This window comes from Primulina tabacum, chromosome 14 (assembly GCF_025594145.1).
Source record: "Primulina tabacum isolate GXHZ01 chromosome 14, ASM2559414v2, whole genome shotgun sequence".
Classification (NCBI taxonomy): Eukaryota; Viridiplantae; Streptophyta; class Magnoliopsida; order Lamiales; family Gesneriaceae; genus Primulina; species Primulina tabacum.
In genome coordinates, this window is record NC_134563.1 from 35820368 (window position 1) to 35847288 (window position 26921).

At 31.9% G+C, this 26921-nt stretch overlaps 6 protein-coding genes and 1 long non-coding RNA gene across 10 annotated transcripts; 6 read left to right on the plus strand and 1 right to left on the minus strand.

Moving 5' to 3' along the window:
- The first annotated feature begins 2927 nt into the window (after positions 1 to 2927).
- LOC142524695 (uncharacterized) lies at positions 2928 to 6092 on the plus strand. Of its 3 annotated transcripts, none has more exons than XM_075628756.1 (3): positions 2928 to 3058; positions 4317 to 4493; positions 5145 to 6092. In XM_075628756.1, the coding sequence occupies exons 2-3, from the start codon at positions 4337 to 4339 to the stop codon at positions 5861 to 5863; spliced, it is 876 nt and encodes a 291-aa protein (XP_075484871.1). In that variant the 5' UTR covers positions 2928 to 3058; positions 4317 to 4336; the 3' UTR covers positions 5864 to 6092. The 3 variants fall into 3 exon arrangements, with proteins under 3 accessions (XP_075484871.1, XP_075484870.1, XP_075484869.1); XM_075628755.1 differs by having other exon boundaries at positions 2953 to 3058; positions 4290 to 4493; XM_075628754.1 differs by lacking the exon at positions 2928 to 3058 and having other exon boundaries at positions 3993 to 4493.
- A 6501-nt stretch (positions 6093 to 12593) lies between these two features.
- LOC142523991 (uncharacterized) lies at positions 12594 to 13601 on the plus strand. Its single transcript, XM_075627715.1, has one exon. The coding sequence runs from the start codon at positions 12594 to 12596 to the stop codon at positions 13599 to 13601; it is 1008 nt and encodes a 335-aa protein (XP_075483830.1).
- Positions 13602 to 14828: 1227 nt separating this feature from the next.
- Positions 14829 to 16026, plus strand: LOC142524733 (uncharacterized). 2 transcript variants are annotated; one of them, XM_075628818.1, is made up of 4 exons: positions 14829 to 15197; positions 15277 to 15353; positions 15456 to 15662; positions 15777 to 16026. In XM_075628818.1, exons 1-4 carry the CDS (start codon positions 14938 to 14940, stop codon positions 15905 to 15907), a joined length of 675 nt encoding a protein of 224 aa, XP_075484933.1. In that variant the 5' UTR covers positions 14829 to 14937; the 3' UTR covers positions 15908 to 16026. The 2 variants fall into 2 exon arrangements, with proteins under 2 accessions (XP_075484933.1, XP_075484932.1); XM_075628817.1 differs by having other exon boundaries at positions 15456 to 15658; positions 15773 to 16026.
- A 1694-nt stretch (positions 16027 to 17720) lies between these two features.
- On the plus strand, positions 17721 to 19719 carry LOC142524731 (uncharacterized). The gene is made up of 5 exons (XM_075628814.1): positions 17721 to 18019; positions 18401 to 18472; positions 18564 to 18646; positions 18772 to 18974; positions 19540 to 19719. The coding sequence occupies exons 1-5, from the start codon at positions 17844 to 17846 to the stop codon at positions 19633 to 19635; spliced, it is 630 nt and encodes a 209-aa protein (XP_075484929.1). The 5' UTR covers positions 17721 to 17843; the 3' UTR covers positions 19636 to 19719.
- A 1106-nt stretch (positions 19720 to 20825) lies between these two features.
- On the plus strand, positions 20826 to 22300 carry LOC142525251 (uncharacterized). The gene is made up of 3 exons (XR_012815046.1): positions 20826 to 20938; positions 21074 to 21122; positions 22253 to 22300. It is a non-coding gene; the product is annotated as an uncharacterized LOC142525251 (long non-coding RNA).
- Positions 22301 to 22759: 459 nt separating this feature from the next.
- LOC142523992 (serine/threonine-protein phosphatase 7 long form homolog) lies at positions 22760 to 24263 on the plus strand. The gene is made up of 5 exons (XM_075627716.1): positions 22760 to 23010; positions 23104 to 23234; positions 23307 to 23394; positions 23477 to 23908; positions 24141 to 24263. Exons 2-5 carry the CDS (start codon positions 23122 to 23124, stop codon positions 24261 to 24263), a joined length of 756 nt encoding a protein of 251 aa, XP_075483831.1. The 5' UTR covers positions 22760 to 23010; positions 23104 to 23121.
- Positions 24264 to 24768: 505 nt separating this feature from the next.
- Positions 24769 to 26238, minus strand: LOC142523993 (uncharacterized). The gene has a single exon (XM_075627718.1). It carries the CDS (start codon positions 26236 to 26238, stop codon positions 24769 to 24771), a length of 1470 nt encoding a protein of 489 aa, XP_075483833.1.
- Between the last annotated feature and the right edge of the window lie 683 nt (positions 26239 to 26921).

Consider the following 26921-nt stretch of genomic DNA (forward strand, 5'->3'; position numbering starts at 1 on the left):
AGATATTACTCCAACTAAATATTGTACTTTATCATTTGAATTTAAACAGACTAATGATCAAATATAGTTGCAAGGATTAATAAGTACAATTGGGGGTTGGTATTAACTAAATTTCAGCAAGAAATGTCTGATCCTCGCATATAATTCGTACGGTATACTTCATTTCGGATTTTTTATTTAGGTGTTAGGCCATCATTTGTGAAGGAATATTGGCTGCTGAAGAATCGTTTATATGCAAATCCAGAGTTTAAATCCCTACAAACACGCTCTTTTAACATAGGGCACACACATGCATGCATGAGCAGCCACTCTGAAAGAATTTAGTTAAAAAGGATACATAAGAGAATGTGTTTTTTTTTTTCGTTTGACCTTTTTTCCCCAAGATTAACGGGTGAAAAGTAATAATATCAAACGACATTTGAAAATAATTGCATTTAAATTGGCCTAAAGAAAATGCTCGATCCCCTTCCTCAAGATCACGTAGGCTACGTACTACATATCATTTCAGTTGGTTAATTTAAGATACTTAGTGATTAATATCGAGTCTTCTTAACGATCATAGTATGAAATTTTTTTTTAATCGAATCACTTGGTATTTACAGGAAAAAGTAGAAGCAAGAGATGCAAGGGATAGTGTTAATCAAAGTTGAGGGTTTATCAGTGTTGGTTGCTGTGTCGCTATACAGGGTTTTCTTGGAAAGGTGAAATGTATGAGATGTTATTATTGTTTTCATTACAACGACACCTGCATTAAATGCATTTATATAACTTCGGATGGTAACTTTATCGAAAGCTATTACAAATCTTTCCTTTTTTATCATAAACGAGAGTAGGTCTCTTGTGAAATGGTCTCACGAATCTTTTTATCTGTGAGACGGCTCAACCTTACCGATATTCACAATAAAATATAATACTCTTAGCATAAAAATTAATATTTTTTCATGGATAACCCAAATAAGAGATCTGTCTCACAAAATACGACCCGTGAGACCGTCTTACACAAGTTTTTGCCCATAAACAAATATCACAAGTGTTGTCCTGTATAAAACTAACATAACTTATTTTGAAATAAAATATTTTTAATTCCTTTTATTAAATAAAATATCTAAATTTGAACGTTTTCTGCTCGATGTAAGTTTTGCCCAAGAAAATTTGAAATTTAGTGAGGCATTATGCGCAAAAGTTGTTAGGCTAACACTCTACGTGCGTAGCTAGAAAGTTCGAAGTTACATATATAAATTTTTCGTTTCCTACTGAAGAAATTGATGATAAAAATAAGAGCAAGGATGGAAAAATTAATGGAATCAGATTGGCTCATTTTATTACTTATTTCTTTAACATTATAAGCTATATTCTTAAAAATATTTAAGGATGTATAAGGAATTTCTTATAAACAAATAAGATCACACAATCCTATCTTTTAAGATAACATGAACAGGGGAATTTTATTTTTTAACTTCGGTCAACTTTTTTTTTTAAGAAAATGACCTGGTCAAGTGTATTTCACTTGAGGAGGTCATTTTCTTAAAAAAATGTTGACCAATTTTATTTAACTAATTTCCCCGATAACATGAGGTTTGTTCAAAATTAATAGTCCTCAAGATTTAACCATTTATCCCAAATTACTGGCTCTTCATTTTTTTCCTCGTTATCTATTAAGAAAATAACTAATTTAGTCATCTAAGTTGTGATGTTTTCTTTTTTGTCTTCCAATTTGTTAAAGTTGTGTTTTAGTCATATAACTTTATTTTTTGTTTGTTTTTAGTCTTATTTCGTTGGAGTGCTGATGTGACGATCAATATTTTCTGACACCACATCAGCATTTTCCATTCCATTCAATTTTTCGTTTTCTTTCACCATTGACTTGATACATCATAATATTTTAAACACTTCAAATTAAAGTAAAATATAATAATTAATAAGGTATTAAACTATTTTATTACTAAAATAAAATTTCAGCGTGTTTAAACTAAATTTGTAACCATTTAGGGTTGCAGTTTAACATTCTCAAAAGAAATAAATACCATGAATGATTAACCCAATATTAGTTTCCGTATTTGTGATAAACACGAATGTTTAATCGTTGTCCCCGCGCTTCGCAAAAAAGAGTTACACGTTTTGTTTAGTTGCATCACTAGACAAATTGGTAAACCTGAGAAAATTTTGATTAACTTGATTAGGAAATGTCAATGGTATAACACAAAAACTCCTGTGAGACGGTCTCACATGTCAATCTTGGGTCATATATTAAATATTATTACATTTTATGTCAAAAGTATTACTTTTTATTATAAATTAATATAGACATGGTTGATTCATTTAACGAATAAAGATACGTTATACCGTCTCTCAATAGACCTAATCATGATATAAAGACATGTTACCAGACATTAATTAAGATTTGACACTGATATTGCAACCACCATGGAGCACTGTTGTATGCTTGACAATTGGTGACGTTAATAGATAAACTGCATCTTATACATTATCTTATCAATTTGAACCAAATTAAAGGACTATCGATCGAGAGCTTGGCAATCAATTTCGTGGGTTCTTGAATAATCATTCAGTTAAGAAATCAATTTTTAAATATCTCTCACTGTGTGTACTTCACTTTCCCATCAACTTCGCCCATTCTACACACAAGAAGAAATTACTAAAATACTGTAACAATTTGGTTCTATCTGTTTGCTGATATATAGTTTTTACAGTTCACAAATCACTCTAAGGTAAGAAATTAAACATGCTAAAATAATGTGAAAAATGTTAACTAATTGCAGTAAATAATTTTTAGTACTTACACTCTTTTAAAAAATAAAAATAAAATAAAAATCTCCTATTAAATATTACCAAAAAAATTACAAGCTTTTAACTAATTTCTCATCATTATATCGATGTTGAGTTCTTAAGCTTTAAAAGCCTTACAATTATATATCAAGCAAATTCGCTTATATATCTATGAAATCTCACTTTTGCTGCTGTCCTCTCTAATGTTCATGATTTTTTCCTCCCATTTTCGTTCTTATATCTTTCACTTGCCTACTTTTTCGAATTCGAGGTAAATACTTAATTTTTCTCATTTGATTTTCGAATTTTTTGGGTCAGTTTTTCTTCTTCTGCTCTTTCTCATGTATTATGTGAAATGAAATCCATACTTTTCTGACTTCTCATAATCTTATTATGACAGGAATCAGCTATATTAGTTGAGCGTATGCGTTTCGCATAATTCTTTTTTTCCGTTCACGCGTAAATTTTTAGTTCAGTTAGATATATTTTATTTATCAATTATCGCTTTGGTTCTTGAATTTCCAAAGGTTCATTTTAATTAATTTAAATATTATCATAGATATAAAAAAATGGAAAAAATTTAAAATTGGACATGTAAGTTACCTTTGTTCTCTAGTTTTTCAAAATTTAGTTTTCCTGCAATAAATTAGTATTTTTCCCATTTACAGAAAAATGTTTCATTTCTTAGCATTTTTAATTAAATGCTATATATTTTGAAAAGCACAAATTCAAATGGCCACATATACCAAGATGATTACATCAAAATGTTAAGATTTGGACTTTGACATAGCTCAACCCCAAAACGCTAGCTCAAGAGGGGAGGATTGTCCAAGTCCATATATGTAACTCTCAGGTATTTTATCCAACTGATGTGGAAGGAGTTGCATATATGACTTAGACATTCCTCCCCTCTTGAGCTAGTTTTTGAGATTGAGTTAGGTTAAAGTGTCAATCTTAACATGATATCAGAGTCAGGTATCACCGTTATATGTTGGACTGCATATAGTTGGGTTATTTGTAAACCCTACGTTCCAGATGTTCATTCTTGGTCGTGAAGGAGGTGTGTTAGTTGTTCCACATCGATTGGATAATATAAGTTGGGAAGTCGCATATATGGATTTTAACAATTCTCTCCTCTTGAGCTAGCTTTTGGGGCTGAGTTAGGTCCAAATTTCAATCTTAACACAAAATTTTAAACCTCTCGTCTAAGATAACATAAAATTAATTCCAAAGAAATTTCAATAATCTAGATTTTCTTTTAACCCAAAGTAACAATTTTTAACCAAAGACGTGGCCATCAATGAAAGAAAGAGTCTTTCAACATGAAGAAAAGTCCATTTTGTGGTGCAAAAATAATTAAGCAAACAAGTTACTGCAAGCATATTATATCCACACCTCTAAATGAAACTCAACCAATCCATTTTGTGTTTTCATCACTGCGCTTTACCTTTGTGTAATCGTGATCTCTCAATATATAAAATTTTTACTCCTGTTTTTTTCAGTAAATCTTTTAGAAATTCATGTGGTAGATTGACATCTAAGGATATATATGGATGAAACTTGCCGTGGTTCGAGCAATGATACAAGGAGTACTTGTCCTCGGGGACACTGGAGACCTGCAGAAGACGATAAACTCCGGCAACTTGTTCTTCAATACGGTCCCCAACACTGGAATTCCATCGCTGAAAAGCTTCAAGGAAGATCAGGTACATATATATACACCAATTAAGGGTTAATTTCATGTGTTTAGGGTATAATCCCTTCTTTAGAGATCATGTGTTAGGTCATTATTGAGCCACTAATAAAAACGATCGACGATTAATTCTAGACAACGATTCTTGAATTATATGTGGAGGGGTGAAGAGTGAGGATTAGGGTGGCTAGCTGTCCTCATGAGAACTTTTGAAATACGATTTTTTGCATCCCATTTGTTTTTCAAATTTTTATTTACTAATCTTCTCCGGTATTTAAAATTGGCCCTTGAACAAGTATCTTTATCTGCCTTTGATGGATAAACAAAGAATCTATGAAGATATTACGAGAGGCGATTCGACATCAAGAATTATAACACCGGATTGAGCTCATCAATCACCATATGTTCTATGTACATACACGTACATATATGTATATGTATATGATAATGATAACACACTAGAAACCAATTTGTTATATATTATTTTCGTAATCCAATTTTCTTAACTAGTAATCACTTTTCTTTTCATGACCCCGAAAATTTTGTATATTTATCAATTATTCATATATATTCACACACACACACACAAAAGAAGCTACGTCTTATTATGTCATTTGTTTCGAGAATTTAATTATGATCCATTGTATATATATATGATATGCAGGGAAGAGTTGCAGATTAAGATGGTTTAATCAGCTGGATCCAAGAATAAACAGTAGGCCGTTTTCAGAAGACGAAGAAGAAAGGTTGCTAGCAGCTCACAGATTACATGGCAATAAATGGGCACTTATATCCAGGTTTTTCCCAGGTAGAACCGATAATGCAGTGAAGAATCATTGGCATGTGATCATGGCTAGAAAGCAAAGAGAAAATTCCAAGTTTTCAAGCAAGAAAAATAGATTTCAAGATCCCAATCCTCCAACAAATTACACCAAACCCTCCTATAATTATGTTTTTCGACCAAAGAATTCAGGAATCCAAGAGGGTTCTGGCAAGAGAATCAGCTTCGAGAATGGTGGGATTTCCCACCTACGCGGCCAATCAACCTCGAGTTCGCCTCTTTCGTGGCCTATTAAATATAATTTATTTTCTTATTATAACTCTCTGGATTCATTGGCAAGAAAAGGCCAATTACTGAGTTCTACATCATATAGCTCAAATCATGTGAACAATTTCTCGAGATTTGGCGCTTATGGGGATTTAGCAGCATTGGCTGCCTTAAACAGTAATAGGGTTCTCTCAGTACATACCAGAGAAAATTCAGATCATTTACATAAAATGAGATCGAACACGAAGCATCAGATTGAAGATCAGATATCCGTCGAAAAGAAGAATGTCCCCTTCATAGATTTTCTTGGTGTGGGTGAATCTCTTCTTGACTAGTAGCATTATCTAAGTTTTTTCTCCAGGTTAAGTTACATACAACATGATATGTTGATTGAGGAAGATCATGGATGCGATATCCCAATTAGAGTTCGCTATGTAGCTATGCATTTTATATTTTGTGCATTACATGTTAATATATTTTGTAGCATCTAAGGTTTAATTTAGATTATACGTAAGTGATAAATTTCAATTTTCTATATAACTATAGCTAGGTTACAATAATCCAAGGTAATCTGGTTACAATAATCCAAGATAAAGATTACATGGGGAAATAACTAATTTTTTTGTAAGTTAGCCTATTTTGGGTTTCGGTATTTAAGTTTGGTCTTAGTACAATAATTTTATCTTTTTTTTATTTTTATATATTTCGTTGTAGTTCTGATGTGACATTGTAAGTTGAGAACGAAATCCAAAACAAGACAAGTTAAATGTAATTATTATTTGGGTGCAAATGTTGAGTGTGAAAGATGTTATGTAACACAAGGTTTGGTTTTATTTCGATATAATTTTGATGGATTTGTCAAGCTTTCCTTTTTGCATCAAGTTCTGCAATGGTTGTTTCGTTGGAATTAGCTACAGAAATGTGAACACATTGATATTGCTGAATTGTAGACGATCGGTTAACTTTAGAAGAAAATAGGTTTAAATATGATATTATTAGAGATATATTTTTACATAAAAAGGAAAGGGATAAAGATGTAGATTAAGATGAGGCTTTTCAAAAACTATCGTATAAATTTGGTAAAAAAATTTGCTTAATACAATAATTGGCTTTTTACGAACATTTAATTCGATTTTTTCTTAAGTAATGACACGATACATGGTCACACTAGAAATTAGCTTAGTTTATGGTACCACTTGGTACATCCTTATAGATTTTATATTTTCGATAATTGGATTAAGAGTTTTAGCAAACTAGGTAAGCATCACACAGATAATGAAGTAGATAATCGTGTAAAAAAAGTAAGAGTAAACAAAAAAAATAGAAGAACTTTTTTGAGTTGGGGGAGAAGAATATTACAACTGAGTCTCGAACTTGATACATCGTCTCAAATTTGAGACATCGATGTTAGATGAACTACAAGTCATCAGTTGATCATATTTTTGTTGACGTTTTTTGTTTATTAATATTGTCTTAATCAATTAGCCTTATTATTGTAGAAAATTGAAATAACAACAACCGAGGGTTTCTTAGATTTCTAATGAGAAGACCCATCCTATATAAGAATCTCAAGCAATGTCTATGCTACTTCTATTTTTATCCGTGAAAATTAAACTCATCTTAGCTAGAAAATGCACTCATAATATTACAAAGACAGAAATAGGATTTTTTTTTATGACTGGGCTTCACATTAGGGTTTTTTTTTTTAAAAAAAATAATAATATAAATTAAAAATGTATTTATTAAAAGATTGCAAAATGGAAAGTGTTATGAAAATATTACAATTCGTTGAACTCGTTTCCCGATTCTACATTATAAAAAAAAATCCCTATCTATCACGGATTCAGTGACTGTCACAGATTCTATGAATCCGTGACTCTCTTTTTCACTTTAAATTCCGCGCATTCTTCCTCCTACTCTCCAAAATATATTTGTGCAACTCTCCATCCGATTCTCGAAATTCAGTTGTGCAATTCTTCGTCCGATTCTCCGAAATTCAGTTGCTCAATCCTTCGCTTGACATTATTCCCAAATGTTGGATCTTGGTTTTTTACACACCCAAGCGCAGCGGAAGTTTAAAAATTTTATTTTATTTTGACAATCAAAATATGTTTGGACGTTCGTATGATTTTAACTTAAACATACATAGGGCGTTTAAAAGTTATACCTTTTTGTGAATAAATCACATGGCACCAACTGATCCGGTATGACGGATCTAGCTCTTGATGAATCCCTACGAACTTTCTTCAAGAGATACTTTTCTTTCATCTTCGAATCATGTCCACGACCGGATTACTTGTTCCTCCTCTAATTTGCACTAGAAAATTAGAAGATGTTTTTGCGTAGAGATAAAACACGAAGAAGTCGACTCAATGCATTGCCGAAAACTTCTTGGAATAATAATCAAACTTTCGAGAGCAACCCCCCTTTTGAAGAGCCGAAAGTTGCTTCCCCCAAAAAAAAATCTTTCGGATGCTTCATCTTTTAAAATAAGAATCAAATCTTATCTTTTTGTCTAATCTACAATTTACTTAATTAATTAGATTAATTAAGTCAAATTCTTATTATTAATTTTCTAATCATTTATTTACTTAATTAATCTAATTAATTAAGTTAATTAATGATTCCAAAAAAATTGCATCCCATAAGTCTAGAAGATCTCATAATCCAATTTTTTTGTGGAGACTATGATTTTAGGTCAAAAATTTTAAAATAAAAATTACATGACCTAATTATCATAATTAATATTAATATGCTTGATTAATTAATTGGGCTATTCCAACTAGTTTAATTAATTAATCAAAATCCATTACGAACTTTAATTATTTAGTATGTTGGACTTGTACTCTTACAAGCCTATTAAACATACTCCCCACTATATTTAATTTAATATTTAATAAACTCAACTTTTGAGTTTAATAAATTAAATATATTATAAATTCAACATTTGAATTTAATATTACAAATTCAACTCCTTGAATTTATTCTCTCAAAATTTAGTTATCATAAATTCAACTCATTGAATTTACTATATAATATAAATTCAACTTCTTGAATTTATTCTCTCAACGGGAACAAACGATCCAGTTCTTGTGTGACCCTTAATGGTTCAGGAATACAGCTAGCCGTAGGGTTCACAACTCTTTGTGATTCAGGACATAATCCTTTATTCGGGCTTACCCTAGTTAGCCACATTCTTTTCATCAACACCTTGATCAAGAATGTCAGAACTCATTTCTGATTGCACCCATCGGATCATGGTAAGAGCGTCTAGTAGCATCGCTCCATGATCTCCTAGGTATCACTGATAGTGCCTGCAAGAACCAGTCGATTATGATTAACGTACAGTAAGGTCCCTTCATCTCATATATCCCGATCGAATCTGCAACCATTGGTTCATCGAGGGTTGCATATTAATTCGATAATTATGTGATAACTATAATAGTGGCATCGCGTGTACTATTTGAGAACTCCTTCTCTAACGTACATCTCATGCTCTGGCCAGAGATTCCATGCACTATTATTTCATTAGATCACACAGGATATCCATATCCGTAGGTGAGCGGTGAATCCCCGACTACAATGCACTGGCTCCTATATGTGTCACAACTGTACCCAACCTCGCCACCTGATGAATCTCCTGGAGCGAGTCAAAGCACAGCCCTAGCATATAGAGCCTCAGTGTTGTCCCAGGTCGTAAGGACTAATGGTGTACAATCATAACCACGGACTTATCCTCTCGATGAATGATAACCACTTGGAAAGTCCGAGGGAGGGTTGTTCGGTATAATCATCATATGACTACCCATCTGCATGTTTGGACATCTCTATGCCTTTACCAAGAAACACAGTACACAACATCACAGATGCTAGTCTCGAGCTCAAGCGGCCTTTATCCCTGTTTTAGGCGGCTGAATCGACTAGGAACAGATTTAGAATATGCAGTGTTTACAAATGAGTTTCAACATCGAATTACGATTCATTTGTATTAAAGCATAATCAAGGACTTTATCTATGCTGTTTGCATGGGTATACAGATAAAGTATAACAAGACCATAAAAAGTTAAATTATATTAAAATAAAGATTGTTTATTTCACTTGAGTCAATAAATTCCCTAGCCAACCGTTGGCTTGCAGGGCATCTACTCTAACACCAAATTCAATGTTGTTTTGGTAATATTTTTTGTTATCGAGCATCATTATATTTTTGAAGTATTTAACAGGTATTAATTTTAAATTTATTATTATTGAAATAATTTTGTTTTATGATGTTATTTTTTTATAAGAATATTTATGATAAGAATATTTAACTTTGCTAAATAATACTATTGTTCGTTGATTTTGTCATATATTTCAGCTATTAACATTCGTTGATTTTATTACAAATTTCATACAACCACTATTTGAGAAGGTAATTTAAGTAATATTTTATATTATAATTGTATTATTTTTATTGTATTAATATAATTATAATTTTGTTCACTTGCATTGTACTAATAAGTATAATTTTGCTAAATATTATATTTTTAATAATAATCACGATATAAAAATAATAATAGGAATATTAATAAATAATAATAATAAATATAAATTTGTGATACATAAATAAAAGTAGAAAACGATGGCACAAATTAATAAATTTATTTTAATAATACAATAAAAATAATACAATTATGATATAAAATATATCTTAAATTACATTCTCAAATGTGGTTGAACAGAATTTGTAATAAAATCAATGAACGATGTTAAGAGCTGAAACAAACGACAAAATCAACGAACAATAGTAATACTTAACAATGCTAAATATTCTTATCAAAAAATAACATTATAAAAATTATTTCAATAATACTAAAAATAAAAATAATACCAGTTAAATACTTCAAAAATATAATGATGCTTGATAACAAAAAATATTATCAACATAGCGTCGGATTTGGGAATAATGTCAAGCGGAGAATTGAGCTACTGAATTTCGAAAAATCGGACGAAGAATTGCGCAACTGAATTTCAATAATCGGATGGAGAATTGCGCAAATATATTTTGGAGAGTAGAAGGAAGAATGCGCGTAATTTGAAAGAGAAAAAGAGAGTCATAGATTCTGAATATCCGACAAACTATCACGGAAATCCGTGACAGTTTTTTTAAAATTTTTTAAAATGCAGAATCCGGAAACGAGTTAAACAGATTGTAAGTAATATTTTCATGGCACTTTCTATTTTGCAATATTTTAATAAATACATTTTTAATTTATATTATTTAAAAAAAAAAACCCTCCACATTAGCCCATTTATATTTATTTGGGCTTGGATGAGGCTTGTAACTGGGCCTATTGGGACTGATAGAGCATATATGTCGGACAAAAATTCAGATCAAATTTGCGTATCACCTATTTTTTTGGGTTTTAAGTTTATAAAAACTGTTTTTTTTTTTTAAATGTCAGTCAAAGTTGAATTTATTATTATTATTTTTGAATAAACCACCCAATTTTTTGACATGGGAAGCCACCCAATTTGCAGTTGAGGTCGAATATTAATTTTTCCAAATAATAATTCAACATATATTTTGTGATATTTTTCGTGCTATCTTTTATCCTACTTTTACACGTAAATTCATGTTGGTAAATAAATACACATCTCAATTATCGCTAACAGATAAACACAAATTCCACCGAATAACGTTGGATACAATATAGAATGGTAAAATTGATGTGACCTTCCCTCCTTTTTCGTAAAAGAAATACATAAATCAAAGAATCAGTCTAGGACAATAGAAGCCGGCCTTTTGGTAACAAGGGCCCCATTTTAGATGCTAGATCTTGTAAAGAAATATAAAATGATTACTTTAATTTTTAAGATAATAATTTTTTATTTTAAAAAAAGCTCGAAAAATAAAAGTATTTAAAAATGATGAATTTGTGTTATCAACTACATGCTTCTTTTTTTTTTAAAAAATAATGCTTAATAAAAATGTTATTATCATAAAAATTGCCCGCCGCTAACAATGTAATAAATTATTCATAAAAACTTCTTTAATAAAGACTAAATTATGAATCAATTTTGTTAGACATCTTTGATACGACTATGGTCACAAAAACATATTTTTTTCATTACAAATATATACCGGATCGATCAATGTCACGGATATATATATTATACACACTCTTGCAAAAAACGTTCGATTATTTATTTGTCGGATTATGTGGGCTGAATGTTCAAAGAAATTACAAGAATAATGATAATTCCTATGGACCTTTTGTGTGTCTTCGAGGAAATTACGCAGAAAATTCATTCGCAACCAAATGATACTTGGATATAACCTCGAAACAACATCATTAATATCTACCTCATTTTTCCAGTTTCAACGTGACTTCAACCTAAGCATTTTAATTTGCAATTTTTTCCAGACATTCCATTCCAAATAATTCATTTTCCAAACTATCTATTTTATTAAATTATACTCCATTTCACTGCGTCAGCATAAATTTTTAGAGTAGATCTCTTGTGAGACGGTTTCAAGAATCTTTATCTGTGAGACGGATCAACCCTACTGATATTCACAATAAAAAGTAATACTTTTAGTATAAAAAATAATATTTTTCTATTGACGACCCAAATAATATATATGTCTAATAAAATACGACTCGTGAGATAGTCTCACACAAGTTTTTGCCAAATTTTAAGACCTAAGATATTTCGGTGAACGACTCTCGTATCTAACATAAAAATCTAAAATAGATCTGTTTTTCCAAATTTATCATTAAATGAAGAATACAATATCATCAATATTAAAATTAAAAATGAAAAGGAAAGGTTAGATTTAAATATCATTCTTACATAGAAGAAATGCAATTTCTTGGTAAGCGCTTATATTAAATTACACAAAAAACAACACCACATACAACAAATATATAACAAAAAACAAATTTAGATGACATGATCAAGAAAAAGTCATTCAAGAATAATTAAACTCCAACAACTCTCGTTTACCCCGTTTTATCGCCTCTTCCACACAAAGTTTCTGCCAAAAAATTACAGAAAAAAAAACCAAAAATTTGTGATAAGATGGATTTAGAACAAGAAGAGATGCAATTTCTTGGAGTGTTTGGAATATATCTTGAAGCCTACAAACTGATTTTTAGATGGAGGAAGATTTTCAGCCAAATAACTCTCACTTTAATCCTCCCACTTGCCTTAATCTTCTTAGCTAACGAAGAAGTATCCACAACACTCTATTGGAAGATCCGATTCAATGAATTCCGACTGCACCATACTGAAGCCGGCACGCCAAAGTATGACAAGATTTCCGATCTAGTATCATCCGAATGGGCTACATATATCCTCGTGAAGTGTCTTTACCTCGTTTTTTGGCTTATTTTCTCCCTTCTTTCAACTTCTGCTGTGGTTTATACCGTCGCTTGTGCGTACACATCGCGTGAAATAACGTACATGAAAGTCATGAGTGTTGTCCCAAAGGTCTGGAAGAGAGTAATGGTCACTTTTCTGTGTGCTTTCCTCGTTCTCTTATGTTACAACATGCTTCTTGCCCTGACCATATTTGTATGGGCCGTCACCGTTGCTTATGTACAGGGACTCGGCCAGGCGATTTTGTTGCTCATATTGATGCTTTATGCAATAGGTTCTGTTTACATGACTATAATCTGGCATCTGGCAAGCGTCGTTTCCGTGTTGGAGGATTCGTACGGATTTAAGGCCATGATCAAGAGTAAAGATTTGATCAAAGGGAAGATGTTTGTGGCCATCGTGATTTTCTTCATGCTGAATCTGTCTTTGGTTATAATATACTGGGTTTTCAGAGCTTATGTCGTGTTTGGATATTGGAGAGCTTCCGGGACCATGCGGATCATTGGGTATGGGGCTCTATGTTTCTTATTGTTATTTAATTTGATTTTGTTTGGTCTAGTCCTGCAAACCATCGTTTATTTTGTATGCAAATCGTATCACCATGAGAATATCGATAAGTCGGCTCTTTCTGATCATTTGGAGGCTTATTTGGGAGAATATGAGCCATTAAAGGCACAGGACGTTCAACTTGAGGAGTATCATGTGTGAATTGCGATGTTTCCTTCATTTTTCCCAAGACGAATTCGTCGGTAAAAATTTGATCGGGAGATGCATATGAATATGATGATGTAATATATATATATATAATGTTTACCGAAATAAGTTGATGGATTTTTTTTTTTTTTACATAACCTTGTTTGTATAATATTTATTATGTCCTCTGATTTGAATTTGGCACCTCATGTTTGGGAATTCAAATATTTCTTCGCTATGAATCTTTGATTGTTTGTTTTGCAACTTTGTACTTAATAAATTTTATAATGAGTAGGTCTCTTGTGAGACGGTATCACGAATCTTTATCTGTGAGACGGTTTAACCCTATCGATATTCAAAATAAAAAGTAATACTTTTTCATTGATGACCCAATTAAGATATATGTCTCACAAAATACGACCCGTGAGATCGTCTCACACAAGTTTTTACCTTTTATAATTATAATGATATTGAATGGAAACCTAATCTCTGTTTCGAATTACAATATCCGTAGAATAAATAATTTGTAAATCAATTTTATTGGAACCATTGAACATTTAATTTTTTAAAACATCCCACCTGACTTGTCCCAAAAGTTCGAATCAACCGACATATCCAAATACTTATCATTTAATTTGCCATAACAAATTTGACCAAAATGGAGTACGTAAAAAAAAACAAAAATTACAATTTTGATCTGGTAACTTGTATATTTTTAAAATTTTGATTTTGTTATCTATTATTTCGAGATTTTAGTCATGTAACTTATATATTTTTTAAAATTTTAGTAATTTTCACCTAAAAGGTTGGCACAGCTCCGGGATTTGCTGTGTAGCACAAGAAAATATTGACATTGCACCTACCATTATTGACGGTATTCCATGAAAAGTACTGACATTGAAATAAAAAATGCCAAGACTAAAATTATGAATGAATCGATATATAATACGAATGAAAATGAAAATTATGAAAGTTGCTTAACCAAAGATATAGCTTTTTCGTCCATAAAAATTGACCCAATTAATGTAGCAAATTCGAGGGGGGTTCCAATTTAGCACCATTGTGAACAAGTCAAGTAATCAAAATGATACTACAACGATATGGATTTTTCTAGAACGTGGAAAACATTAACTTAATTGATTTCATCCTTCAAGTTGGAAACTCAATTTTTATATATAAGAATATTCAAAGTCAATAATATATAAGTAGTTGCGTGTCGGCTAACGAATTCTTTATAAATATATATATATATCTATATTAACGCCTCCGGAGATTAATCTTGTTCGAAAAAATTCCATACTTGGATAAAATCAAGAAGTATAATATTCGAAACGTCATTCTTGAAGATAAAATGTTGATGACGACAAGTTCATTAATTTCTCAGAGTGTCATAATCCCTGTCGAATCCTCGTACAAACCGAAGATCGGATTGCTGCAGTATTCATCTTCAAATTTCTCTATACGGAGAGATCGGACCCTTTTTCTGGGTGAAAAGACCTTGATCAGTATCAGACGAGTTCGGAAGAATGACAAGGTTTCCAGAAATTTTGCTGTATATGGTGCTATTCAGCCAGGACTTCCGCCTCCTTCCGAGCCTTCATTTCAATTACTGTGAGTTAAATTTACATTAATTTGATTCTTGGGTTGATCACTTTAAATTTATGCTAAATATGGATGTTTCTTTAACCAGGAACTGGGTTGTGGGAGTAGTAACGATGCTTCTACCATTTTTCACACACAAATTGAGCTCACTTCTCAGAATCAAAAGTAAATTATATGTTCCCTGATTTCATTTTCATTTTCATGGTTAAATTTTATTTATAAGAATATATATTTAACGGACCTGTTTGATTTTGCCTGTGTACTCAGATGAAGTTGAAACGGCGGTGGAGACAATAGAAGAAATAGTAGAGGTGGTGGAAAAGGTGGCGGAGGGAGTGGAGACAGTGGCGGAGGATATCGCCGAGCATATGCCCGAAGGCGGGTCGCTCAGAAAAGCCGTGGATTTTGTTGAAAATGTGGCTGAAACAGTTGGTAAGGACGCACACTTGGTCGAAGAGTTAATTCACAAGGTACGTACAACATCGATCTTTTACATAGTTTTTATTTTATAATGCGTTATATTCTCAATTATCACACCTAATATTTCCACCGTATAATTTTTATAAATAACCTTGGTGATGTAGGTAGAGGAAGCGGAAGAAAAAGTAGAGGAATGCGTTGAATCCTTGGTTGAAGAAGCCCGAGAGCATCGTAAGCAAGAACATAGAGCACGTGAGAATCTTCAACAAACAAGTGAAGATGTATTGCAGAAGATTTAAAGCTACACACACACAAATTTCAATGTATAAAAGTAATTGTATTGGGTTGGGTATGACAAATATTGTAAAACACAATAATTAATTCTTTGATTTATATATACATATATCATCTTTTACAATTTATCTGTTCATTTTCTGTTTAGATAGATGTAGAAGTTCGTCACAGTACTTCATTCATTTGAATATGTTCGATTTGATCACGTCAATATAGTTAATCAAGAAAATAAACGCAAAGAACATTTCTCAAAGGAAATTAAATAAATTGACATGTTTTTAAGATGTTATTGTATCGTTCCCGCTGGCCGCCGGCAGTAATCCAAAGATTTGTGTATGACGTCTTCACTCGATGCTTCTCAATCCGATGCTTCCTAGTCCTTGTACGTTAAAAGAGGAGGAAGACGTTAGTTAAAATGTAGGCTTAGATTTTTAATTAACATTAACGAGTGGTGGCTTGACTTTTCGACGGCGGCTAAAGAACCATTTTCCCATATTCTCCAACCAGGATTGGATAGGTTAGGCAAGTTTGCAAATCAAGGGAAATAAATAATAATAATAATAATAATAATAATAAAAAGCTCCAAATTATTAATTATGTTTTTTCCCCATTATTAATAGCAAAAACTTGTGCGAGACGGTCTCACATGTCGTACTTTTTGAGACGGATATTTTATTTAGGTCATCCATGAAAAAATATTACTTCTAATGATAAGAATATTACTTTTTATTGTGAATATCGGTATGGTTGACCTCTCTCACAGATAAAGATTCGTGAGACCGTCTCACAAGAGACCTACTCATTATTAATTATGTTCCAATCTTATACTTTTTGCATCTTTCTAACCAAATGATATATACATACATATATATGTGTGTGTATGTGTGTTGAATAAAGTTTCGAAGGCAGATATTTCCGTGTTTATATATATTCACTCTCAAAAATATTTTCAAGTATTATTAGTAAAATAATAAAACCAAATAGCTTGTTTTTTTAAGAGAATTTGTAATTTGGTGGATTTTGGTTATGTGTTGTCAAAATTCAGTTTTAGTCAGTTATTTTTTTTAATATTTGTTTCATCGTGGTGATGATCACAAGTGTAGTGTCATATTAACATTTACGATGAAAACGAATTAAAATTACCAAAAATCAAAAAACAAATATCTAAAATTGAAATTTGATAGACATGGAAAAATGCACTCATATCTAATAATTTTCTTGACCTTTAACTCAGTTTATATGGATTTTAAATTTTTTTGATTAACAGGTAGTAATAAATTTCATTTGTAATACACTATAAATTGAAATACATACTAGAGGTTAAAACTTAAATTTGAATGCGAGGCCGGCCTGAGGCAATGCTAGACTCCTGATATTCAAGGCATTAAACAAATAATTAGGTAAAATTATTCTTTCCTAGTAATCAGATAATATTAGATTTCCACCTCAAGTCATAACTTAATTCGACAAGGAATAAAATAGCAAGTTGCGTGATTTTTCCACGCATTTGGCCTCATCTAATTACATTGTTTATCACGTATCTTATCTATTATATCAACAACAAAAAAATCAAAAAACATTAACACAAAGTCAATATAATTTGCTCGTAAAGTAAGAGGAATCTTTCGAAAATTGATTTCTTGTTTTACTTTTCTTCTCTACCTGTCCTTGCTCAAAATGATGATGCGTGTCTATATACATATATAGCCATCAACACGTTTATTCAAAAAAAAAAAACTCATTTTTTTGGCTCTCCAAGAAAGTTCCGACCAAAAACTAGTTCCTTACCTATATATACCCACCAATTTACCCTTCTGTTATTGACCCTTCCTTGCTCATCTTTTAGAGAGAATTTTTGTTCAATTTTTATTTATTGGTTCAATTTTCTTTTTATTGATTAGACCCTTGATTGCCCAAAGCATTATATTGTTGCATCGAGTTATGCCGCCTACAACAAGATTTGTCGTGTCGATTTCAAGATTTTGTTCGACATTCCATACTTCTAAACTTCTTAGTTCCCTTTGTAATTTATATGAACATCAAACAATTTCTGGAACACCAAGTTTGGGATATCGGTATCTAAGCAACAACACGAAGTCGCAAAAGTATGATAGAAGGTACATTGTTTTAAGTAGTTAAGACAACATTTTTTTTTACATATCGAAAATGTTAATGTTTGTGCGAATAATGTCAGCAATATAAGATGTCACTTTAATATTCTTACGACGAAGGAGGACTAAAAGTGCGAAAAATTCTTATCTATTACGTTAAGACTAAATTTTGACAGTTCAAGAACCAAAACCAAAACCAAAACCAAAACCAAAACTCAAAATATGTTAGTTTATAGGACCATTCCTATAATGTTCACATTCTTTTAATTATCATAACTAATATTGCACAAATTTTTGGTCTTTTCACGATCACTTTCCTTATTGTCATGATTTTCTTTCTTTCTTTCTTTCTTTCTTTCTTTCTTTCTTTCTTTCTCTTTTTACCAGGAATTTTTCTATGATTTCTGGTGTTCCTGCGGATGCACCATCTCCACCACCTCCATCTTCATCAAATTTTTCGTGAGTACCACATGATCTACGTGTCATGTGTATCCAATAATTCAGTGGCAGAATAAAAACCTAATTCTGAAAACGAAATTCAATAATGCAGGAGTAATTGGATTCTTGGAATAGCGATGTCAGTCGTTTTACCTTTGGCTGCCAATAAATGGGGACCCTTTCTAAAATTCAAAAGTAAGTTCCAATTCCAAGTATATTCCTTAATTTATTTCTTGGAAAAATGATGTAAATTACTTCTTAAAATAGAACCGGAACTTATACGAAAGATTATAAGTATTTCTCTTCTTCCAAACGTTCAGAGGAAGTCGATGACACGGTGGAAATTGTAGAAGAGATAGCAGAAGTAGTAGAAAAGGTGGCGGATGTCGTCGATAAATTGGCGGAGGACATCTCCGGTGACCTCCCGAACGGCGGAAAACTCAAAAAAGTGGTGGATATTGTGGAGGACGTGGCTGAAAAGACAGCCAAAGATGCTCATATAGTGGAAGACGCTATTAAAAAGGTAATCAAATCATCTAATGCCAAGTGCGTGTCGTAAATTGGCTCGATATGATAAAATTTGAATCTTATTGATACGGACCACATTTCCTAGGTTTTTATTTATTTATTTATTTATTTATTATTATTATTATTTTCAAATTAATATTTATGGGGCATAAATAAATAATAAATTAGAAAAAGCAGAAAACGTGATGAAGTGATTGTGTATGTTTATAATCATCTGCATTAATTTGGATTGGGTTAGGTAATTAAATATTGTTAATTTACGACAATATGTTAGTACTAATCTGACAGTCAATTATAAAATAGCTTAGCCAACAAGATTAGTTAAGTAGTTAGATTAGATGGTGCCTGATTCTTTTCTTAATTTAAATTAAAAGTACTTTAACAACAGATTATTAGGTAGTCACGTATGTATCGTGTCTGATTGGAATACACATGATTTTTTTTCCCTTTAATTATAATGCTTATCCTCGTACAAAACTAAAAGTGGGGATGACGGTATTTCGTCGCGTTTTCGTTTTTGCGAAATTGCTAATGGTAGCTTATATGAACGCAATTTCCAGTTTCAGGAAGGTGAAGGAGAGGTGGAAACCGTTGTTCAAACTCTGGTTGGTTATCAGAAAGGGCATAAAAAAGAGGCGAAAAATGATAGATCGTGATATTAATTTTTGTAAATAAAAGCATATAATATGTTTGTAACTATTTATTATTTGATTTATGCATGTATATCAAGTGTACGTATATATATTGGTCTATGCAAATGATCATATTATGTCTCATAATTTTTTTTTACATAAATTTATAATTGATAGAATTATATATTTATGTAAAAAATTTCATATTATCCATATAAATTACAAATATGTTTTGTATAGTTGAACTATTATTTTTTTTTTAAAAAATAATAGTTCAGACAATAACTACTTACAAACTCTCACAAAAGAGTAGATCTCTTGGAAGACGGTCTCACGAATCTTTATCTGTGAAATAGGTCAACCCTACCGATATTCACAATAAAAAGTAATACTCTTAGCATAAAAAAGAAATATTTTTTTTATGGATGATCCAAATAAGATATATGTCTCACAAAATACGACATATGAGATCGTCTCACACAAGTTTTTGCCCTCACAAAAATTTTTAGAAATATTTACAATATAATTGCTCAATTTTTTATATAAAAAATGACTTAATTACTCCAAAAATTATTTTGAAAAAATCAATTGCACAAACATATATATGACGTGAACATGACAAGGATTCTAATAAATAAAGAAATTTAAAATTTTATTTCTCATTAAAATTTAAATTCATCAAAAAAATATTTTTAATTTATTTTAATTATTTCTCCAACTAATTAGTACTATATATATAATTTTCATGTTCAGCATTTTCAATTTTTAGTGCAGAAATAATTACATTAGGACTTTGCCAATAATTATCCAATTTCTCTTGACACGCTAGTTAGTTTAGAGCATGAAAATATTAGATACTAAAGATATTTGTACTCCAACCAACGTGCATTTCATTTTAAATGTTTTTTTTTCAAAAAAAAAACATTTTTATTCTCATCGAAAACGAGGACTTTTTAAATAAATATTATAAATTAAAAAAAAATTTCAAAAATATAACAGATTTTAAAATTTTAAAAGAATATGATAAGGTGAGGTTTGTAACCCCGCTTCATTGAGGAGTCGGGGTCTGATGCTAATTGTGTTTTTCGACCCGACTTCTCTTTTTATTTTTTTTTCCCGACAACTTCTTACAATGGATTAGTGTTGATTTTTTTTTGTCATTTTGTATGACAAATGTATCTGATAAAGCCAAATTGAACACCCGTGATGGGCAAATTGAACGCCCGTGAATCTATACTGAATTCAACTTGCAATATCAGTGATGCTCGAACATGTAATTGCTTGCTTTTATCATTCCTTTCCCTCATGTTCTTCTTCTAAGGTGCATGTAAGTTTTTTCTTCTTCTCTATCTTTTTTTTTCTTATTTCAATCTATTTTTCCTCTTCAACACCAATTTTTTTTATTCTTTACTTTGTGTTTATGATGAACTAACAAGAAGCTTAAATTTTTTTTCTTTTGCAGGTATAAATTTTTTTGAAAAATCAATAATTTGGAGTTCCTCGTCAACAAAGTAAGTGATTTTTTTATTAAACAACAATTGTTAATATTTTTAATTAAATTTATCATGACTTAGTTATGTTTAGTGTTATATCATTCATACTTTGTAAATAATACAATTTAAGATGTTAAAATTTTTTAATGGTGACAAATATTAATGTTAAAACGAATACGAATGCCTTGAAAAATTATAGTAATCAAAATTTAATTGTTGAATATTAACTAGTTTGGAGAATTAGGATATTAAATATAATTTAGATACAATCTGATAAATTTTAAAAACTTTTTTTATTCAATTAGTTTTCAGTAGAATGAAAATTTTGAGCAAATTAAAAATAATTTTGTGATATTAATTAAATTTTATGTATAAAAATGTTTATAAATATTATAAAATAAAAATCTTGTAGCAAATTTTAACCGACATTTGAATTATAATTTAATTTTTTTTTGTCATATATTTATCAGTATATGAATATTTATCAGTATATGATTTTTCTAACTAAATATCTATTCATTATTATATATCCTTTCTAAACATAATAAATATAAATTGTATAAATAGTCAAAAAGATATTAGTATTTATAATACAAAATTTTTCTAAGATCAAATAATTATTTATAATCTTTTTTAAAAAAAATTCTATCAAAATCGATTGAGAGAAATGTTTTATAATTACAAAGCTTTTAATGATAAGTTTGAAAAAAATAAATTGGTTATACGAAATAAATACTAATTTGATATACATATATACGTGAAAATTTTCTAATAGTAAACTTATCATTAATAATATTAAAAATATTGTTTATATATTTAAAAAATTAAATAGTATACTCATTTTTTTATATCATAAATGATATAATTTCAAATATTTTTATGTAAATATATATAAAAAAATATTACAGCATTTTTCTCATAACATAAATATACTGAACTTTCCTAAAATAAATTTATTAATTTTTGTACACTTTAAAAATATATTAATTGTAAAAATATAACAAAATAATGTTTTATTAGCTTTTTGGACTTAAAAAAATATTGAAATTTTAAAAATATAATTATAATTTTGTATTATTATTTCTATTTTTTTGAAGGAATATTATTATTTCTAATTAATAATAAATTATTCTTGTTATTTTTTAAAGATGGGGGCATATATCAAACCGGTCGACCCTAGTGTCCTTCACTTGCAGAGACTCATATCTCAAGAACAATATCAAGCGATAATATCGATACTATTTTAGAAGTCAGACGATCGGATAACAGAATTTCGAAACTTTATAGTTCTGGCTTAATTCACAATCGTGTTCTGACCCTCTTGAATGAGATGAGGTTATATGGTGTTCTCCGATGTGGCTTTCGACCTATTGACAATCATCTAATTACAGCTTTAGTTGAGAGGTGGAGACGTGAGACTCATACATTCCACCTACGTGTTGGTGAGGCCACCGTCACACTCCAAGATGTTGAAATAATATGGGGTTTGAATATTAAGGGTCAACCTGTAACGGGAACCGACATGAGTCACACGGCTGAAGAATGGCGTCAAAAATGTGTCGAGTTACTAGGTTTTGCACCCACTGCATCTTTAGTGACTGGAGAACGCTTATCGATATCTGTTTTAGACGCACACTGCAGAGAAAACCAGATTGACAACGACAGTTCAGACTTGGAGGTGGTGCAATATACTCGATGTATTGCCCTGATGGTAATTGGAGGATGCATGTTCCCTGATTCTCGTGGTGGTGTTGTGAGTCTTATGTATTTGCAGCTACTTCTTAATATTCCACGGGTGAGTAGGTATAGTTGGGGAAGCGCTGTATTATCCTTCCTGTATCGCGAGTTATGTAAATCATCAATTATAGGGAGGAAAATAATTTGTGGGTCTTTGTTGATCTTACAGGTAGCTTTATTATTTTGTCTATAATAACTTCACAATTTTTGTAAGCCAAAAATAATTTGTAGGCCTTTGTTAATGGTGCTTTCTTTAATGCAGGTTTGGGCATAGAGCAGGATGACATCGCTTGGTCCTGATGTACATGGTTTTTGCCATATTGTTCCTGCAGCCCCCGATGTAAATGATAACGACTATGATACAATTCTTCCAATTCCTCCTTATGGTGCAAGGTAAATTTTTGCAAATCAATTTAGCATTTGAGTTACAAAAATATTTGAAATTACTTTTGTTTGTTTGTTTAGGTGGGCTCGTCATTTTAGTCATACTCATACATCTACCCACTCAGTACGTATTATACGTGAGATACTTGATCTTATGGAAGATGGTCAGGTGTTTATCAATCAATTCATCAATATTAATACTAACATTCAATTAACACTCATATTGATTTTACATTTTTTATTAATTGCAGTTTAATTGGACTGTTTACAATTTCGAAGCGCTCGATGTGCAAGCATTCATCACAGGACATCAAGGGGAAATATGGCGATGTGTATGCCCTCTAATTTGTTTTGATATTGTGGAAATGTATCGTCCAAATCGGGTGTTGCGTCAATTTGGAATGCGACAACGAATTCCCGAACCCGCAACTGATGGGGATGATCTACACAACTTGTCCCGAGTAGGACATCGTAATTTTGATTGGAAAGAATTTCATAGTGGTCCGATTGAGATATGGAAAAATAAGGAAACACATATCGTGGAGGATATGCTCGTCTCTGGACACATGATGGTGGACTATCAATATAAGAAATGGTACGACAACATCACTATACGATTCATTTCTCCAAATAGCGAAGGAATTGGTTACTCCAGTGGACAAGCATATTTCCGAGCCATTGTGGTTAGTGTTAATGCAAATTTATCAAAGTAAATTATTTGTACTTATCACTGCCACTTCACATGGACATTGCATGCGTGGGTCATCATGTGGTCATGACATGTCTGGAACGTCACATAGACCATCAACAGTGTCTAATGTTGACTATCGCCCATCAATGCAATACGGTTTTCACACTCCGTACGTTGCTAACAGTGTATCATTCACTGATCTACTAAATTCTGACCATCGACAGTTTGATGATGAAGTGCGCTCGTTTAATCATGAATTGCGTCCAAACTATTTGACTTCACCGATTCCATTCCATGGATTTTCTGCCACATCATCTGATAATGATCCATATGGTTTAAACAGATAACACAATACGGAGACAGAACATAATACGGATATGGAAGCAGAACAGTTGAACTTGCGAAGAAGTCTACGAGTGCGTATACCACGTGGTTGTGGCACTAGCCATTTCTATTACTACTAGTATTAGTATATCCTCTATGCATGTCGATTTCATATTCTCGTCAATTGTAGTTTGTTGTTTTATTTTGGTATTTGTATTTTGGATGTGTTATGATATTTTTATTTGAAGATAATATGATATATCGGTGCATATAACATGATATAAATTTATATCATATTTTTATTTCATATTTTTATACTTATATAAATCATATAACATGATATAAATTTATTGACAGAATAAAATATCAATAGTCAAAGTAAAAAATCAAACATCAATTACAGCCAAAACAACAACTACAATTATTTAAAAACTGTTGATATTACACATTCGTAATACACGTAACCACACTTCACTTGCAACACAAATCTTAATATTATTATGATAAACAACACATGAAACTCCATTGTTATGATGTACCACCACGTGCATAAGCATGTCTCTCTCTTGTTGTTGGTCGATCCATCTCATTATGTATCCTTGATGTTCTATGTCTACCAGCTCTTCGTTTTTCACGTCGACATTGGTTATGGTTTAATTCAAATTCAGCGTCATCCCAATATCCTTCATCTGGTATTGGGATAAATCTTCCTTCATATGTTTTAACATATCGGTGCATACTAAACCACGGCTGCATTAATTCCATCGGGTCCAAACCGTACCACTTTGCTGTACATATGGCATGAGAGCAAGGTATTCCGAAAATTGTCCATTTTCCGCAAGAGCAATCACGAGTACTCAAGTTCACAACTTGTACATGTTCATTATGTCCTAGTCGTCCTCGTGTTACTACGGATGCAGATTTGTCACTGATTTCGTATCTGCTAACACTGTGATTGCTTGATTTGATTGACCATTTCTCGTATTTGTGGAATGCAAAATCAGGCCACGGTTGGTTGTTTGCCACCATATAGGTAATTCTTTCCTTACGATCGAAGAAATATTTTACACAACGTCCAATTGTTAACTGCACAATTGCTGAAATAGGAAGACGTCTTGCACCCTTCAACACACCATTCAAACACTTGGACATATTTGTCGTCATCACACCACGACGCCATCCACCATCATGGGCCATCGTCCACTTCTCACGTGAAATCCCACACAAATATCGATACGCATTCGGGTTAAGGTTTTTAATTGCATCCATTGTGGCATCAAACTTACGTATCTGATGTTGAGTGCCCGCTCGCCAACAAAGATCTTTCAAATGAACATTCTTAAACTGATTGTTGAAGTTTGAGCATACATGGCGCAAACAAAAACGATGTACTCCACGATGAGGTTTGAAATCTGGTACATCATCCAAGGCGCTTACAATAGCCCGATGCCTATCAGAGATAAGACATATACCTCTAGCCCCACGAATGACATGTTTGCTTAGATTATCAAGAAACCATTTCCATGAGTCGTACGTCTCTTCATCAACAATCGAAAAAGCCAATGGCAACACCTGATTGTTTGCATCCAATCCCACTGCTATCAACATTTTGTGCGTGTACTTGGTATATAAGTGGGTTCCGTCAATGCTAATAACCGTACGACAATGTTCAAACCCATCTATACACGGTCTGAATGCCCAAAACACATAGTTCAAAATCTTCACTGTTGGGTTATACGTATCAATATGGTTCCACTCAACGATAGAGCCTGGATTGTGCTTCACGAGGGCGCCCATATATCTCGGTAGTCGTCGAACAGAACTTTCCCATGTTCCAGAAACATTCTCAAAAGATCGCCTCAAGCTATGCCATGCCTTGTGATACGAAATATTGTATCCAAATTTGTCCTTAATCAGTTGCATTACATATTTGATTTCGTATGAAGGGTCACAACGAACTATACCCACAAGAGTGTTTGCCACCATGTTCATGTCCATGTTATGATGGTCAAGGCCGACATGACTAGAGATACACGTATGTGACCCTCCATACTTAGTGATTTTCCAATAGCCCGACTTCACCTTGAGCGATGCTCGAAGACCCCAATGACATGGCATAGTTGAAGACTTATTTTTGCAGCAAACTTTCCAGACGTTGGTGAGCTTTGGACGACACGGTACTCACGTCGTGCGACCCTAACAGAGTAGTCCTTGACACTGGCAATCAGTTCTTTTTTGTCCTTGAATATCATGTTGATGCACAAATCGCCTCTTTCAGGGTTGTAAAAGGTCGTGCGACTTGCATATGGGAGATCTGTAGAATCTGGAATTTGCTCATCGTACACTTGGCTGAAAAATGGTGGATCTTCACAGATTATCGACCTATCCGCTTGAATATTGTCAGGCACCGTACCTTGCCTCCATGCTTGAGATGATGTACCCTCATTTGGAACTTGTGAATAACCGACATCACGTTCAAATGCATCATTATCATCATTTTCATCAACATTACCATCTTCAGAATCGTTGGAAGGTGAATCTTCATCACTATCCTCATCGTGGTAACTATCCATAAAGAAATCACGTCTCGTTTGTTCATCATATGATGTGAACGGAGTAATTTCATACGGATTACACCTTCTTCTTGCACTAGACTCCCATCTACGCCCATCATCTGCCCA